The following is a 19413-nucleotide window of genomic DNA, read 5'->3' as shown; positions in this document are numbered from 1 at the left end:
CATGCTGAAGTTCAAAACAAAAATCATTTCCTCCACTGACTTTTAACATGTATTAAAGCAATCTAGTTACTTATTAATTTCTTCAGTGCATTGTATGACACACAAACACACACACACACACACACACACACCTCTTACTCACAGCTCTCGGCTGTTGACACAGCGGCCCACGGATAGTTTCCTTGGATGAGCTCCAGAGTACACAAAAGGACATCCACCCAATTTAATGATGATGGAACACACAACGCTGTAGTTTAGCCATGTTTGTTATTTCAGTACGGCTCCATCTCGCAGACTAGCGTTGACGTTTTTCTAGGTAAAGTTGCTGGAGTCTTTTGGGATTGACCTTAACACCATCTCTCTCTTTGAAGAAACTCCTGTTACAGGCCGTGAATAGGGGTTCTGTCGCTGAAAAGTCACCCCGTCATGATTATTTGTTAGCCGTATTACTCTAAATGAAACACTTAAACTGTCAATTTGCACAATAACGCTAGTGAATTGTAAATGGGCTTCTAAATGAATGAAAAACTTGAGGGGAATGTGTAATACGCCGTGTGCAGAATGACATCACCTCTTCTGTTTGTGAAGTCCCTGCAGTCTCCTTGTTACAAGTCAGTTTATTGACCCTAAAGTTGGTAATGTTGTAATGATAATGATTCACGCTGCTGTGTTTATTTGATGTGAAGGTCGGGAGCGTTTCTCTGCGGCTGTACAGATATTTAACAACCCAACAGGAGCTCTTCTGTACTAAACATGGCTGACTGGTAGTCATCTGATCACCATACATACCGCTGACGCAGTAAAAGTGCCTCGTTTATTAGTCTTTAATAGCTGTAAATAGTCTCTGTGAAAGAATGCAGCTAAAGAGTTGGTAAAACAGGTGACCTAAGGCAAGTTGCTTACAAGTATGTAAGGAATAAAACACTGTGTGTAGTGCTGTTTTAGGAAAATAATCAACGAGAGGAGTTACTTTTACCACCCTGAAGTTAGTTAGTGTTTTATTCCTAAGTTGCAAAGTTTTCATTCATTAACAAGTGACACAGTGCAATTTTTTATCCATTTATAGTTAGAGTTATGTTGTGGATCAGTTCCTGTTGTTATCGCTTATGCTATAGCAGCTATAAACATTTCTTCTCTCACCAAACTCTCTTTTTCTTATCTCTGTTGAAGATAATAAGACGCAACTTGTCACGTTACAGTGAAACCGCAAAGCGTAAACTCCTCCGTCATTAAGACTTTTGACTCTTACAAAGTGTTGACGCTGGAGACTCCTTCCATAAATGTTAAATAAATGTCTCCTTAGAGAAACAGTTACACATGTTTTAAATCCATCATACAAGCCCGTACAATTAATTAAATCAATTCCTTTTGACCAATCAGACTTGAGAATTCAACAGCACTGTGGTTAAAATGCAGTTAGAAGGCAGTGCAGAGCTGCAGAGTTTAAACGGAGGGATATTGAGGAAGAGGGTGGGCTGGGACAGGAAGACGCAAGAGCCTTGGAAGTGAGAGGAAGAATTTTAAAGTGTACGCATTGTTTTATGGGAAGTAAACATCTGATTCAGTGTTGAGATTCGAGAGAGAGAGGGCGAACAGCTGAATCTTGACCTCTCTGAATTTAAGAAAGAGACCTGGAGCTGATTGCAGTCAGAGGAGAATTACAGAAGTACAAGCGCCTAGAAATAGAGAAATTCAGCAGGCGAATGGGACAAACAAATCCTGTATTTCTGCAGTATTCCTGAGGGAAAAAAGTTTGTGCTATGGAGCTGGTAAAGAGAATCAAAAGATATATATGACCATAACAAGAAGGGATGTCAGTGTGTAGAGTTTTAGATTTCATTTTATTAAGACAAATCAATTTTAATCTCAAGGAAAACATCCTCCAGGTCTTACTTTCTATTAGACTTAACACTGTTAATGATTTAAGACTGAAACGACACAAGATATAAACAGAAAAAGTATAGAAATGATTAAAAATAAGAAGTGGCCCTAGAATTGAGCCTTGAGGAATCCCTTGTGTGACGGTGCAGATTGTAGAGGTCTAGCTAAAGAAGTTAATAAAATGTTTAATGTTTGTTCGTCTTCTCTCATGTTTAGTAAAATGTTAATGTTAAATGCAAGAAATATAGGGGAATATATTTAAAATATATTTATATAACTTGTAGGAGGAATGTATATCTAAATAAGAACTCGAGCATGGTAAGGAGGAAGTGATCCTAAGATCAAAGAAACGTCTGTTAATTATCTAAATATAAGCCTTCAGGATAATTATAATATATTTCTAGCATGTGTGAGTGGGACAAGAAATGAGTGTTGGTATTCTGCTGGAACCCAAAATGGCCTTAAAGATATGGCACACATCTGGTCCACATCTGCCGCGCAGTGTATAGATCTCTAGTTTTTGTGCGTTGTAATTTCCTCTTATTTTAAAGTAACATTTACAAACCCAGTGTAGCCTGTAATCACCGGAGTTTTCCTCTGCCGTGCTCAAGGCCGTTTCAGGTCAGCGTATCGTTCATGAGCTTGCTAAGTAGTTCAGCCTGAATATGATTAGATCACTGTTACAGCTTAATGAATTTCTGAATATTTGAATGGCTTTTTATGGGTGTGTTTTTATGACTCTGTTTTGCTCGTCGCAGACATGCAGAGCCTGGAGAAGCTGCTCAGAGACGCTATAGTGCACGGCCAGCCCAGAACCCACCGGCCCTGGAAGAAGATCCTCATAGTGGTGGAGGGCATCTATAGGTACATATGAGCTTTTTATCTAGTGCTCTGTAATTACGTCAGAGAACAAGTCCTCGAGGAGTGTTTAATTGCACAAAATGTTGTATTTTCCAAACAGGCTCTTAAGGGAATACGTTACACACGTTTTCTCTGAGGTTTTAAGGTACATTCAGAACCTGATGATGAACTAAAAAGTTCCAGTACTCTCCAGAAGGAGAACTACACATTTCCAGGACAAGTTCCTCCTTAGCATTCCAAACACATTCAGAACCTTATGATGAACTAAAGAGTTCCAGTACTCTGAAGATCGAGAACTACCCAGTCCCAATATTCTAAACAATGAGAACTACATAGTTCCAGGAAGAGTTCCTCCTTTGCATTCCTAACATATTCAGAACCTTTTGTTGAACAAATTCCGAGTATGTGTCACCATACTTGGCCACAAGTCACTTCACTTCACTTCACTAAAGAGTTCCAGTACTCTAATGAACGAGAACTATGCCGTTCCAGGAAGGGTTCCTCCTTTGCATTCCCAACACATTCAGCCTTTTGTGTTCTGAACTAAACAGTTCCAGTACTCTCCAGAACGAGAACTATGCAGCTGATAACATTAATGTAGCTTTTTTTTTTTTTTTTTTTTTTTTTTTCTTCGGCCAACAGCACAATTTTATGTGCGATTTCACATGAACTTGTACTTTTTTTGAACCAATGACAAATTTTTTTTTCCACCTGAAGAACATTTGTTTCCATCCTTAGACTCCAAAATGACAGGATGTCTAGCCACTGAGGATAACCGCTGGCAAAAAAACAGTTCAGTTGACTTTGACATTGTTAAACCATCATCTAACACAGCTCCTTTGCTAACACTAATCGTGCTGAATTGTGCTTGTACATTGCACATTTGAGGTATTTGAGTGTTGCCACAGTTAAACATTTGACATGTCCATGGATTTTAAGTGATCAGTCTTTGGGGGCCACTTTAGCGCTTGGACCCCTAGACTCTTAACTGGCTTAATTGGAAATGCACATTTTCCACAAATGCTAAATAAAAACTTTATTTAAACTTTGAAACGTTGACTGTAGCTAACTCCACCCATTTCCTCAGCATGGAGGGCTCCATCGTACGCCTGCCTGAAGTCATCGCCCTGAAGAAGAAGTATAAAGCCTACCTGTACCTGGACGAGGCTCACAGCATTGGCGCTCTGGGGTCCCGCGGTAGGGGCGTGGTCGACTACTTCAACCTCGACCCCACAGACGTGGACATCATGATGGGAACGTTCACCAAGAGCTTCGGCGCAGCGGGGGGTTACATCGGCGGGAGAAAGGTGCTGAGCGTCTGTGTTTGTGGGTTCTGTGTAGGAATGTAGCGAACATCATAGTCGTAACTGTAGCTTTCGATAACTGATTTTATTTTTCAAACTCTCTCTCTGTCTCTGTCTCTCTCTCTCTCTCTCTCTCTCTTTGTGTAGGAGTTGATAGATTACCTGCGCTCTCATTCTCACAGTGCCGTGTACGCCACCTCCATGTCGCCTCCCGTTGTGGAGCAAATTATCACTTCTATGAAGTGCATTATGGGAGAGGACGGGACCACGATAGGTAAGAGTCACGGGCTGTTACGCCTCCTTGTTTTCTTTTCTTGCCTCCCTTTTTTCCTTCCCTCGCTTTTTAGCTCTTCGCTCTCCGAGGAAATGATGCAAGGAAAGGAAAGAAGAACAGGAAGAATTTGCGAAATTTATTTGCCAAGTGAGATTTTTTTTGTTCACTAATGCGTCACGTCACTTCACCTATTGATGTCTGAGACCTAAACAAGGTTCTACTAATCACCTTACGTCTCTTATTTGACTTTGAAACCACAGCGCTGTTGAATTCTCCGTTCTGATTGGTCAGAAGCTGCTGATTCGTTTTCTATAGCAGCAGCTCTGACAGTAGTGCAGGTTCAAATCACAGGTGTGTATAGTTTACTGCACTCGTTTCTAATACTTTCTCGTTTCCGTAGTAACTGTTCATTCACGGGAACTTGTACATGCCTGTTGACATGGTGACGTTTTCTGTGGAGATTTTTATTTAACACGTATGGAAGGAGTCTCCAGTGTTGTCATTTCAAGAAGCAAAAAAAAGAGATGCTGGTGAGGGAACGACTGTTTATAGTTAGAATAACGTCAGTGAGGACAGGAACTAACCTGTTTTTTTTACGTTCTAGACATGAAACGTAACTATAAACGGATATAAAGTACAGCTTGTCATCATTGACAAGTGGCTGTGGTTTAAGAGGAATACAACACTTCGGTGCATGCTAATAGGAAAATAATCAACTTCAGGGTGGTAATAGTGATTCTTCTTTATCACACCATCTTGTCATTGATTATTTTCCTAGAACAGCATGGCATGGAGTGTTTTATTCTTTAGACATGTAAGGATTTTATTTCTCCCCTTTGAATCATTTATGGGAATTAGTTTTTAGGAAAGATGGGGTATTTATATTGTATATTTAAAGCACACGCCAAAATGGGGAAAAAAAAAAAATCTTTAAAAATGGTGGGGTATTGAACAGTTTCTGAGCTTTGCTGAAACAGTAAAAGTTGTGGGAAATACCCATGATGCAATTGTACTCACACCTGTGCCTGATACTGTGTGCCACTAGGGGGCAGGACTAACCTAGCACTAGACCCTATGTACAGCCATAATGTGTGTTTTCACATCGCATAGTGAAAAATGTTGTAGTATATAAGAATAAAACATTAATGGTGTCATAATATGTCAAAAAAAAGAAACATTTAATATTAGTGTTGGACACTGTGTTCAGAATTTTTTTTTTTTTTTTTTTTTTTTTTTTTTTTAGTGTAGAGTTCACTCCTCCTGTGAAAGCCGTTTACCTGGAGTGCCAGCATTTCCACACCACTGCACACACACACACAGAGCTTTGTTATGATTGCTTCCACATCTTGGATCAGTTCCTATCTGTGGCTTTAGTGTGTGAAACGAATACAGACGTAAGCCAGCGGGAGAAAAAAAAAAAAAAAACGCGGGCCTTTTCTGGTAATCCGTTGTGCGGGAACAGCGAGCCAGCGATGAAGTGTACGCAGTGTTCCGCCTTTCTCCAAATGGAGCCAATCATAATAGATATGTTTGATGTGTTAGCATTACTTGCTTAGTTTTGGCTAATAAGCTGTAAAGCATTCACAAAATATCAGAGTAGATAAAAAAAAAAAAACTGTAATGTACATATCATAGTTTTGTCCTTTTAACAAAACACTATCCTGTCATAAACACAGGAATGAAACACACTGTATTGTGCTGTTACAGGAAAATAATCAGTGATGACGTTTATTTTCACATCCTGAAGTGCTTTATTCCTTTTATACCACAGCAGTTTGCCAGCACTAACATTTTTAAATTTAAGAATATACATTTTACACGTTTTTTTGTCACGTTTAATGTTGTGGAGCATCTGTGAAAAAAAGTTAGATCCTGTTCTCACTTAAGTTATTGCAGCTATAAACAGTCGTTCCTTCACCAGTCTCTCGTTTTTTCCTCTTTTAAAGTTAATCAGATGGACAAAACACAGCTTACCGAGAAACCACAAAGCGTAAACTCTCCCATGTCAGGAAACTGTTACAAAGCTCTGACACTGGAGACTCCTTCCATAAATGTTAAATAAACGTCCTCTTGCAAAAAACATCACCGTATCAACAATTATACGTGTTTTTAATCCGTTTTTATGGAGTGTCCACTGTACAAGTCCCTGTAAATGAGCTGTTTCTATAGAAACGATAATGTGTTAGAACGAGCGCATTAATCTAAAAAAATTGTTCGACACTTTCTGTCCAATGAGATTCGAGAAATCTGATGAAGCACATATCTTCTAATCTAGCCTGTTTGAGATGATTGCGATGCTAAACTGGTAGCTATAAACTGTTTGTGGCTTGTAGCTCTAGCGCAAAACTACAGAAACAAACTGGACAAAACAAACTAGCTAATTTAAATTAATTTAATGTGATTATAGAGCTTAAAAATGTCTTCTGAAGCAAGTTTCTAAACATTCGGATATGCTGCAGTTCAAAACTAAAGAAGAAAAGAGAGATCATTTTTTTCCTGAAATATTCTTTTAAATATCTTGAAACCATAAACAGGACAATATGCTCTTTTTTTGTTTTTTTTGTTTTTGTTTTTGGACCCGAAACACTCACGTGATACGGCATGACTAAACTGCACGCACTGTCAACATTTCCCATTCTTTTAACTGCTTTAGCGGCTGTTTTATTTTACGATGCAAATACAGCCCTCGAGACGTTTATTTGCTCAAGATGCCGCACATAAGCTTGGACCTGATTCAGAATTGGGTATTTCAAAGAGAGTGAGTGAAGAGGAGGGAGAAGATTTTATTTTTTTTGACTTTGCACAATTTCTCATTGCTTTTGAAATAAGACTGATTGCTTCTACAGATGTACAGGCGGCGTCCAGGTAAAATATTTAGCTCGTGGAGTTTAAACTCCAGAAATGTGTTAACAATTACCCACACACAGCTCGGGCCCGATCCGGCTCTTTGATTGGACTCTCCATACGGCTTCTCTTCTCCTGTGCCACTCAATCACGGCCGGCAGCTACAACAAACAGGCCGTCCAGGCGTGTCAGGCCCAGGTAGTGTTCACTGTGACTAATATGAGCCAAAGTAGGCCAGCTTAGGAGGCTTTGCCCATCTCTCATGCACATGTGGGTTCCACAAAAGCCTTTTTGTTCCACGCGGCCCTGAGCGGGTTCTCCTGATCCGGAGAGGATCACGCTGAAACCCCTGTGCTTGGTACAGGTACAGCTGCAAGTGCAGGAGAGTTAATATCCTGGACCAGGCTAAAGTATTATTCCTCATTAAAGGAATGCTCCAGCATTTTTAAATTTAATCTCAATCTATCACAGCTGTAGCATATGCACACAAGTGTCCCTGCACTAGAGAAAAAAAAAAACAAAACAGAAAATCTATAGACTTAAAACTCGTGTATAGAAGTAGAATAGAATGTAGGGGCAGTTAAAATAGTGTGTTCAATACTAGGTCTAGGGGGCGTAGGTCTGCTTAGACATGGATAAGCTAGAAACTCACGTTTAATAGAAGTCTAGTTGAATTCAGTGAATAAATGTTTAAAATGTGCAATAACTGATTTAAAATATGCTCGAAACTACAATCATTACACTCGAAAAACAGAAATGAAGTATTTCCGGTGAATTCAATAAACCATGTACGCAAATAAACATTTACGCAAACTTGAGATGGCAGGATACAACTTTTCCTTTTCCGATATCGATGTTGAAACCTTAAGTATCGGCTGATAAAGATAACCATCCGAAATATTTTTACTGAAAAAGTATTAAGCTTTAAAAAGCTTTAAAGTCTACAGGGCCAGTTGTTGAATTTGGTCAGTAAACGTTTAAAATACGCAATAAATAACGTAAAATGTGCTCAAAACTATAACAGTTACACTCAAAAGATAGACGTCTTAGGATGTGACAGAAATGAAAGAACGTCGTATGAAAATATTTCCAGGGATTTAACGCTTTCTTGAAGGTTTTTGCAAACCCTCGTGTGTTTACGTGTCTCTGTAGGTGACGCATAACCACAAATTTCCTAAAAAGTCGCTCCATCTTTGCAAGGACGAATTACGTAGAACTTCTTTTATGAATACATTTTGCTGGGGAAATCATGAAACCGTTATTCAACAGCTACCCTTAAATTTCCAGTCTACTTGGAGAAGATTTGATTCTTTATTATTCACAGAACAAGCTGTCTATTGATAGTGTCACGTTGTTGTTTTTTTGCGCTAACGTAGCTAATCATGTTATTGCTGTAAATGTTTCAGCTCGCTCGATTTCAGTTCCGAACGACTCTTCGAATTTTATGGTTGAACAGCAGCGATATTGCAGTTTAACAGCAAAAGAGCAGGTTGCAGATTAACTAATGACATCATTACAGATTAACTTCTTTCGGAGCATCTGTGAAAGATTACGTGGGGAGGCATGAAGAACAATTGGCCGAGTGTGTGTTTAGGCGGGAGGAGGTGGCGGCTCAAAGAAAACTAATCAAGTGGAGGTCAGTGAGGTAGATAGCCTCATGGGAACGCACACGTCTTCAGGTTCCTTCGGCTCATTCAGCCTCGTTTTCAAGTCTTTATTATACTACAACAGGCTATTTAACGTCACCTTAAACTTTAGAAGAAATTTTATGGTTAAGTTTTGTTCCTGGGTGGTCAAAGTATGAACATTGGCACTGCAGCAGTGTGTTTTTAATTTTTAATTAATTTATTGTTTTTAAGAGCTAGACATAGCTCCCAGGCCATGCACCGTTGGTGGAAAGGGCTAAGGCAGGTCTTATTCGGAGTGTTTTGTATTTGTATGTTCATACTATTTTTATTACTTCTTCTTTTATTTTATTTCTTTTTTTATATGATCAGTTTAGCCACAATGAGTCAAAAAAAATCTCTTTTAGAAGCAAGAAAGCCAAGAAATCAGCATAGCACTGATTCCCAAAATGCCATGGAAGCAAAAAAACAGCAAGGGGATTGGACGTGGCGTCATTTTGTTGCCATGACAACAACTCCAGCTACTCAAGTTAATTACATAAATGGCAAAAAATAATGATAATAATAATGCAATAATGCAAACTGGAAGTTTTTAACTGTGATTAAAACTTTAGAAGCAAAACTTTAGAATCTCGCTTTTGGCAAACTTTTCACATATACAAAGAATTGGCACTATGGCAAGTTATTCTTTAAAAAAAAAAAAAAAAAGAATTGAGTTTAAAACATGCAATAGTGATCTGATGAACCGACACGGTGATTTCAACAAACTAATTACTAACATTGAAGTACACTGAATCTAATTTTTGAAGCAGTCCTTTTTGAACAACGCATCAAGTTAACCAGAAAATAATACCAAAAATCAGCGCTCATCTGTCTTAATTTTAAATTTTTTTTTTTTTTTTTCCTTATTTTGAATAAGGAGTAACGATAAAGGCTCAATTTTCACGGTCAGCTCTTCTTGCTAGGCTGTGAAAGGTTATCCAGACGTTTATATTAAACCTATATATTATTCCTAAATCAGCATTCCTCCACGTCAGTCGTGTGATCTGTGTATGCTCTTTGGAGGAGTCGGTATTGGCTTTGCTCAGCAGGTCATGTTCCACTCCTGGTTCAATACCACTTTCAAAGCGGGCTAAGATTCTCCGAGTCAATTTGCCATCAGCTGTAAATGTGCTTTCGCGTCTCCGTGTGCACCGTTAACCCCGCTGTTACGCAGGTGTCAGGTTTGCTTTGGGCGCCAGCCTCAAAGCTGCGTGGAGCTCCCGTAATCTTTGGTCACTCGGGCGTCGTTTGATTTCATCGTTAAAGTAAACGTGCTAGTATTTGGTGCGGAGCTGATACCTGTTTGCTAACGTACGAGGTCAGGATTAAGGAGCCGACAGCTGCTGAAGAATTCTTGGGCTCGTTTCGCAGATGCACTTCGAAGAGGCTCAGTGAAGAACTCTATTGTCTATGGAGTTGTAAGCTGTATTTGAATATAAATTTCATATATTTTAATTGTACACATGCAGGGCTGGGCGATATGACCATATATCCATATTGTGACACTTGTAAACTATGTCATGATACACTTTTTTCGAGATATCATGGGTAACTTTTTTAATATTATGAGGGATTTTTATAACAAGCATTTGATAGTTAGATAAATTTTTTTACTGTTTGAATCTTTAAAATTCTAAAATGCAATTATTTTTTTACATATTTGTAAAATGATTTTCTAAAATGATTTGCATAGTCTGTATTTTTGAGATTTGACTGTTTTGATTTAAATATAAATCTCCAAAAGTGACAGAAACAATGCCGAAAATGTTTATTAAATACCCCACAGAAGAAGACTTATTTTATTTAATGTGATGTGGTTATAATTTTTTAGTTTCCAAACTCTGCGGTAGTCTATACCCAGGAATGTGCCACTTTTAGCTGGTCACTTAGCTGCCTGTCTCATTGTGTCCTGGTATTTGGAATCGGTGTATCTGAGGGTCATTGTGGAGCCTAATTGCCCCTGTGTGTGTGTATAGGGGGACTTGACAAACATCAGGCATCCATCTCTGTCTGAAGATGTTGACCAGCTTGGGTAGTGAACTCAGTAACATGTGTTTTAGGTACTTGAGTGTGTTTGCCTCAAATTGTCCGTCTTTCAGCAGGGAAATGCGAGATATATGCGCCGTACTATTTGCTCTCTAATCTAATTTTATGTGAAACCCAAACAACCAATAATAACCCGAGTAGCGTTCCAAATCCTAAAGCAGTAAGCGACTACGATTGGCCCGTGGTGTAACGAGATCAAGCTTAGATTTTGCAAGCTTTATATAGAATCGTATCCGGTGTCCCGTCCAGGCTCGTTAATCTTCCGCATGATGAGCTGTGAATGAGCTGTACGGCTGTGAAATGCTTCACTGTAGAGATAATGGTCCGCTCTCATTGGTGAGATGTGGTTCATAATAACGGAAGGCTGAAACTCAAGAGAAGCCTGGAAGCTGCTGCAAAGCCTCGCCTTGCCCTGTTCCAGAGACCCTGAACTTCACATGGATGTTTGTACTTATCTCGCTCCTTTAGATGAAAAGGAAGTGCAGAGGAACTGGCTTTTTTTCGGGGGGGAAAAAAAACAGGGGAAGCGGCCCCCCACATCTGGAAGCTCTTTCGGTCTCTCTCGGCCCTTCCCTTGCTTCAAATCCTGCAGCCCCGTGTCTGGAAGGAGTTATTGGGGGGTGTGCGCTGTGAAACTAGCTGTTGAAAGGGTACCCCAGAAAGATTTACTTTGGAGAACCCTTTCTCCATCCCAGCACACACCCCAACCCCCACCTCCTGGAGGACCTGCTCGCCCATTCAAGGGCTGGAAGTCCAGCAGTTTAAGTTCCTCTCGAAACCTTATTGCTTTCAGATGCTCTTTTCGTTTAACACAGTTTGGGTAACAACTTTCTTTGGTGCAAATGTCGCCATTAATTAAGGGCTCTCCTAGGAACTGGACATGGAAAAGGTCATAATCACGTCCTGACCCATGGCTGTCAGCAGCAATAGCTGCTGGTTTGCACGTATCTCTGATCTCAATCAAAGCAGATGTCCGGTATTCATCAAGCTCTGCCTTGACCGTAACCTCTGTACAGACACTAGCACGATACGATTCAGTGGTTCACGCTTTTCTCAGCTAGCAATCCAGGTTCAGTTCTGAAACCAAGAACCAGTGATGTCACGGGATTCCAGTTGGCATCAACTTTACATGAATGCCAAAAAAAAAAGACCTGAGCAGTCCAGGGAGGTTCGTCTCCAGAGTTTTTTGAAGCTACATCCAACTCCGATTGGCGGGAGAGAAATTATCCAAGGCAGAAATATGCTATAAACAAACAACCTTTGAAATATCAACAGTTTGTTCTGAGCAGATGAATTTGAGTGCTCGTTTGGAAGGCCTGCTTTGTGATTTATTGTGAAAGAATTTGTGAGAGACCACTGCATGATCTGTTTTTAGAGAAGGCCTGCTTTGTGAGGCATCACGAAAGAATTTTTTTGAGACGTTTCACCACTGCACGATCTCGCAGTTCTGAAAGCCTTAGTTCTTGTTTGTCGATCTTTCCATGCATGGCAAGGACTGGCACGCTTGTTGCAGAAATTTGGTCTGCGGAAGTATCAACCATTTTTCTGGTAACTGCAACAAACTGAATTGGAGTTACACTGATAATGCTAAGGCTGACAAGACCTGACAGTGATTATGCACAAGATGACAGAAACCTATCCTGATGTTACTGAAAGATTTGACGTTATAGGATAAAAAAAAAATTCTGCACAGTTGTTCATTAATAAAAGTCGATGGCTGATTCAGATCTGAAGCTGGTGGAAATGTGGATTGGTTCTTAGAAACATACCCTGGGATAAGAGCGATGGCAGAGGACGTGTAAACAAAGTGTTTATCGTTGGAGCTTTGTTTCATTACCACAAAGCAAGTGACCCGGTCACGACTCGTACAGATTGCTGTATCTGTCAGAAGCCAGTTTACATGAACTCCGATTTCACAGGGAGTCAAGTCTCGTTACGCAAGCACTCATCAGATACAACCCACCCAACATGCACTTGCAAGTCTGCCTGGCTTGTTCCATCCCTTACCCACATTACTGCTTTCAGAAAAAAAAAACCCTCAGTTCTGTAAAGTAAAACCTGTCTCCAAGTCACGAGTTGGGAAGATTTCACATCTGAGACCTTATTCAAGGTGAAGACTTCAGTCTCCAGACATCTTGTTATAGCAGATCTATTGATTGCTCATCTTTCACTGTCCAAAGTGCAGCATAATGACACATCCGACACGTAGAAGACACCAAGGTGAGACATTAGCACAGAACAGGAAATTCCTTAGTGCCATTCCTTGGCATGCAAGGAAAGTTTGACCTGCCATCCAGAAATGCAAGTTCTTCCAAATAGATCATGCAGTGGTCTCTCGCAAATTCTTTTGCAATACATAACAAAGCAGGCCTTCTCGAAGCAGGCACGCTCCTTTCCAAAGAGAGCAATCGAATCCATCAGCTCCGGGCAAATTGTTGATTTTCAAAATGGTTGTTTGTTTACAGCGGTTCTGCCTCTCCGTCCAATCTCAGTTAGATGAAGAGCTCCTCTGTTGCTCACAGGTTTTGTTTTTCGCCTGCTGATTAGCATCTCTGGCAAGGACACATGGGCTTACACGGAGCTCAAGTGCGATAAAACCTCATGCTGCAAACATGAGGTAGAAACTAGCGTCCGTGGTTCAATGACATCACAGGGGAAATTTTAAGAAGTCCTATAAAATCAGCAGGTATAAAATATTCCCGCTTTAATGGATCAGGACCGGCTGCATGCTTCTCTCTCCCTCCAGTGCGATGATAAAGTTTATAGCTCAGATGGTCAGGTTTCCTATTAACTTCAATAATGAGTCCTGTGGATTGGTAACTTTTTAATTGTCTGATCGCATGAAAGGGCCGTGGAAAAAGCAGATTAACGCCAAGTCCAAAACACTCCCTTTTAGTGTTTGAAATGTCTTTTTTTTTTTTTTCTTTTTTTTTTTTTAACATAAATTCCAGGCAGGGATCGCATCCAGCAGCTGGCGGAAAACACAAACTACTTCCGCAGGAGGCTGAGGGAGATGGGCTTCATCATCTACGGCAACAATGATTCACCTGTAGTTCCCATGATGCTCTACATGCCCGCCAAAATCGGGTAAGTGCCCACCGCTTAGCTAAAATCAGAGAAGATGGCAGTGCTCAAATTCATTCCAGAAAGTTCTACAAATGCAGACTTGCTGCGTGAATATAATTATAATAAATACGATCAGTTTTACAATATAGTGTCCGATTCAGCACACACATCCTTGTTAGCAAAAAATATTGTCAATCCCATTTCAGGAAGAGGCTGCCTAGGTAGGGAGCAAGTCCCACTTGAAAGGACAGATGTCTTCTACGGAGATTTTCACACTTAGCCTTTTTTTTCCCTCTCAACCACCAGTGCATGTTTTCTGCATAATCCTATGGAAAGCCGCAGACGTTTATTTAGTCACAGCAGAGCTTCCTAAAGTTTCAGAAAAGCGCTGAGTGACGTCAAGCCTTAACCAATCAGGACACAAGTTGGGGGTCGAGCAACAACAAAAAAAACAAACATTGAGGACAAAGTGTTCTTGTAAGTGAGTGACTATGAGGAAATTTACGACCTATTTCCTTACCGATGTTCCCAAAAGTAGCAACAAGTTTTTTGGTTTTTTTTGTTTTTTTTTTATAAAATACCAGGATTCACCAGTATTTGATGTGACGTCCCACTTTAACCATGTTTTGCAGCTTAAATTCTCTTGATTCTCTGTAAACAACATCCTCATCACCAGATTTACATCAAACTTTATTTAATCTGTATTACTGATAATAGTATCGAATCTACAGAGCATGCTAGTCTAATTAGTTAGCCGAGACGTGTGGGAAGTAGAAATGACTATTATTCTATAATTCTTGTGGTGTGTGTGTGTGTTGTGTCCAGGGCGTTTGGTCGGGAGATGCTGAAGAGGAACATAGGTGTGGTTGTCGTGGGCTTCCCTGCCACGCCCATCATCGAGTCCAGAGCTCGCTTCTGCGTGTCTGCGGCTCACACCAAAGAAACACTGGACACGGTAATAAACGCAGCACGTCTACACACAACACTGCAGCTACTACACACAACACACGACTACTGCAGCTCTCCGTGGTTCTTCACACCACAGCTCTGTTGAATTCTCGATGCTGATTGGTCAGAAGGTGTTGATTGAGGTTCTGTAACAGTAGGTCTGACGGTAGTTCCAGCTGCAAGGCAAGTCATCTGCGATGTTGCCCATGATGTGAAACATACTGTACTGTTTAATAATTTAGGAATTCCTTGGTGTCAAGTCTTTAAATTATGTCTCATCACAGCGAATCATGCCTTTCTCTGGAGGGGAAAAAATATCAAAATTCCAAATCCACTTGTAGTTTTTTCCCCAGGATAAACAAGCACTACGCTGAGGTTTGTGTATTGCGTTCGATTTTCATTTCGGAAATTAGCTATGCTGATACGCAGAGCAGACCTTTTGACCAATCATGTCTCAGCATCTCGCGTCTGGTGTGCATCACTAACATTACAGATGGGATCTCAATAGTAGTAATTTGTATTTATTTATTTATTTTTTCAGTTTTATTGATTTAGCTTTTAATAAAGCCACTACAATATTCACATCACTCTGTGCTGAAAAAGAGATCGAAAGTGCCACTATTTAAAACAAGGTTTTTTTATTGACTGTATAAAACTGACGTAAAAATGTTCAATCCCGTCATTTGAAGCAGGTATACATTTTCTTGTCGAGGTGTTCCTTTAACATTTTCCATCCCTGATTTGTAGGAAATGAGGTTATGAACGAGAACACACACACCACTCATGGCTACATCTCACAACAAGAGTTCGAGCCCCAGTGTGTGCTTTACTGTCTCTACCTCCATCCGCCTTTCTTTGTTTGAACGCAATCACTGATAAAGGAATGCGAGGCTGCGTCTTCAAAGTGTCCCGCGCCGTAAATTAATTGACAGTGTCAGCTCTCTCGGCTCTCTCAGTCGATGGGTTTACATAAGAAGGGCCTGCCACAGGGGGCTGCTCTGGCAGCAGATCAAAGAGCATCTTAATCTGCCTCCCCAAGGACCCTTGATTTTAAGCACGCTGAAAAATCGCCCCTCCTCCTCTCCTCCTCCTCCTCCTCCTCTCCTCCTCCTCCTCCTCCTCCTCGGCACTAAGAAAACAGGCCTAACTTTGATGTGACCGCTTATCGTGTCCGTGAGGGTCTCTTTGTGAGCGAGGTGTTTTTTTTTGTTTGTTTGTTTGTTTTTTTCTCAGCTCTGACATCATCAGGAATCAGAGGAATTTCAGAATATCTGTGTATGATGTACCTCTTGGCCTTTTGGTTGTTTTTTATTTATTTATTTTTATTTATTTATTTTTTTTGCCATTTGCTAATGATCCTCTAGGTGTTATTTATGACTTTGCCACCTCTCTCCTCTTGAACCTCACTCGTGACCGGTGAGATTTTTTGCGGATTTTTCTCATCTGCGAGCTTCCTCCCCTTCACACACCTCCATGTGCCACTGTCACCTGACCTCGGGGTGGATCCGGGCAGCTTTAGAGTTAGAAAACATCTAGAGATTCACTGCCTCGTTCACACCACAGACAATATTCCTGTGCGTTATAATTATAATAACTTACACAATATTAACCTGGGGTTATTTGTGCAGCATCTCTGCCACACCCAAGGGGGAAAAAAACGAATAATTCCATTTATAAATTTAAAACTTTTTATACCGTGAGAATCTCTAGGCACTTTAAGATTGTAAACCAAACTATAAAACAAATCTTCATCCATCCTGGTTATTCATTTTTGCATTTTATTTCAGTACGAACGCTTCTGTCTTTAAAACATAATAAACATAAACATTATTATTTTATTTAAATTGGAAAACAGTCAGAATGAATCTCACTGTTCGAATGCTATTCAAGTTTTGTAATACTTATTAATAAAAAAAATTAATAATAAAAAGTATTTATTATTTATTTCCTTATTAGTATAATGAATAAAAAGTATTTAAAATATTATTTAGATTGCAATAGATCTCAATAAAAATAATAAATTTTTGTTAATATTATTTAGATACCATGTTCTAAATTTAATACATAATTTAATGCACTTAATACACCTTAATACACTTTTTGTATCGATTTTTTTCCATAATTGAATATAAAACCCAGCAAAGCATACGCCCTGAAAGCGGTATTATTTGTAAGTTGTGGATTTATGAACCTATTGCGTTCGTTTCAGCTCTTCTACACCGTGTAGTGAGCGTATATAGTGAACCAGAAGCCATTCTGTGTGTTTGAAGATGAAGAACAAAGGAATATCACATTAAGATAAATATCAGTGACACACAAGGTGCTGTGGGCGGGTAAATAAATAAATAAATAAATAAGAATGTAAAGAATTACAGATTAGAATAAAATGATGATTTTGCAGTTTAAAGGAAGGATTTTGACAGTGCTATATATATTTTTTTGAAAACTAACTAGAAATAATATATTTAGGTATAACAAGTTTGTGTGTATTGATGCATAATCTTTACACGTGCATCCAAGAACTGATTATTTTTCCCCCTTCGGTAATACCACGACAATACTAAACATTTTTCGTATTATTTTTCACTTTTTACTCCTTAAAGTTGTCTTTTTTGGAGGTTATTTTGTTACATACTTTGTAAAGCGATCTTGGGTGTCAGAAAGATGATGGATAGATTGAACTCGTAAATAAACAGACAAGGCTGGGAAAAGGGGAAAAGTGTTTTTTGAGACCTGAAAAATGGAAACATTCATATAAATGTATATGAGAAAGTGATTCTACTAGCAGTTTCGAACGATGGTGTGTGTTGATGATATTATGTGTGTGTGTGTGTGTGTAGGCCCTGAGTGCGATCAGCGAGGTGGGAGACCTGCTGCAGGTGAAATACTCGCGCCACAGAATCCTCCCGTCTCTCGATCGGCCCTATGACGAGACCACATACGAGGAGTGTGAAGACTGAACACCTTCCAGCCTCGATGGAAACGTGCACTGCTCTCTGTCCTTCCACAAGCTTCACTGAACCACTTAATACATGTCGTCTTTTTAATTTCATCATGATTTTGTGAAGAACATGGAGCTCCTATTATACGGCTTGCTTTCTCTTTCTTTCTTTCTTTCTCTCTCTCTCTCTGTCAGTTCTCATCCATCACTTTGACATTCAAGATCTGTCCTTAACTCATTGTGACATTTATTTGAGGGCGAAAACAAAAAAAAAAAGCTTTAATTCCTCGCTGCCAACCACAAGATGCTTTGGACTGCTTATTGTGCTCGCTAAAACCATATGTAACTGTAACCCTCAAACCGCTCTTTCGCGCGTACAAAGCATCTTTTCGAATAAGTGGGACCAGACTGGTGGTGGGAACAAATGATCAGTCCCAGAGACGCTGGCTTGTTAAAGCAACTCTTTTTTTTTTTTTTTTTTTTTTTGGTAGCACTCAGCAAAAATCTCAGCTTTTTTTTTTTTCTTTTTTTTTTAAATATAACATATATTTATGTTTCGATTCGCAATGCTTGTCGTCTGGTGTCTGTCATTCTTCTAACGTTTATTTATTTCTATTCTCCCTCTCCTAAAATATCAATCACAACGATGGAGTTTTCGAGAAAAAAATCCACGCTCGGCTCGCACACATCTATCACATCGTTGTTTCTGAGAATTCAAACATCGATCAAGTTGCACTTTAGGAAAAAAAAAAAGTTTCCAGAGACACGTCTGTCAATGTAAGATTTTACTCCCAAAGAAACATGTTAGAGGCTTGTATACAGAAAAAATTCTTGTTAGCAACCTTTTAAGTTTCAGTTAGACTCTGAAAGTCTAAAATCAGAATATCATGAACTACCAAAAAAGTAGGGTTTATGGGAAAGTCTTAACTTGAGTCTTGTTTTTTTTTTTTTATTATTATTATTTTTTTATTGTCTTTATCCGTGTCACCAGTCTTAACACCTGCTTCATGTGCTTTCCCTGCTTCTCTGCTGTGTGCATGTACATATTTATTTATTATGAATAATAACTTCTTCTCTTTGTTCTTTCACAAAAACATGACTTTTTTTTCGTCTCTGGCAGCTCCAGAAATCCTCGAAAAACGTGCACGCAAGTCCACAGTGTGCACGCTCTCAGTGCGAATACTACTGATGAGAAAGCTTCATCCGTAACCTTTCCAAATGCACGCAGAATAGTTTTTTTATTAAAAAGGTGCTGAAATGAACACACTGTGGCTTTCGTGCCTCGTCCTGTACTTATTCATTCCTTCGTTCTTTATCACTGTCCTTGTTCTTTTATGCATTCATCTTTAAATTTAATTTGTTAAAAAAATCGTTAATGTTGGGAAATGTGTTGGTAGATGGCCTTGTTTTCTTGTCCTTTAAATAAAAAAAAGACCCACTGTAAAACACGAGAGCTTAAAGAAGGTATATAACTTGTATAAATATCAAACCATATTACATAATAAAAGGAAGAATATTGTTATGTATTGTTGTACTTTTTTTTTTTTCCCTAATCGTGATGCATGACCATTGAATTAGTGT

At 39.3% G+C, this 19413-nt stretch overlaps 1 protein-coding gene across 1 annotated transcript in view; it reads left to right on the top strand.

Annotated features, from left to right (window-relative positions):
• Positions 1-19354, top strand: part of sptlc2a (serine palmitoyltransferase, long chain base subunit 2a) — a 31604-nt gene extending 12250 nt beyond the window's left edge. Inside the window, exons 7-12 of the mRNA XM_034308244.2 lie at positions 2640-2745; positions 3830-4049; positions 4194-4320; positions 13829-13964; positions 14769-14898; positions 17732-19354. Of these exons, the coding sequence (XP_034164135.1) occupies positions 2640-2745; positions 3830-4049; positions 4194-4320; positions 13829-13964; positions 14769-14898; positions 17732-17851 (839 nt within the window). The 3' untranslated portion in view covers positions 17852-19354. The remainder of the gene's footprint in view (positions 1-2639; positions 2746-3829; positions 4050-4193; positions 4321-13828; positions 13965-14768; positions 14899-17731) is intronic.
• The last annotated feature ends 59 nt before the right edge of the window (positions 19355-19413 follow it).

This window comes from Pangasianodon hypophthalmus, chromosome 10, assembly GCF_027358585.1.
Source record: "Pangasianodon hypophthalmus isolate fPanHyp1 chromosome 10, fPanHyp1.pri, whole genome shotgun sequence".
Lineage (NCBI taxonomy): Eukaryota > Metazoa > Chordata > Actinopteri > Siluriformes > Pangasiidae > Pangasianodon > Pangasianodon hypophthalmus.
Note: the sequence above shows the minus strand (reverse complement) of the source record. Positions and strands in the feature narration are given on the sequence as shown.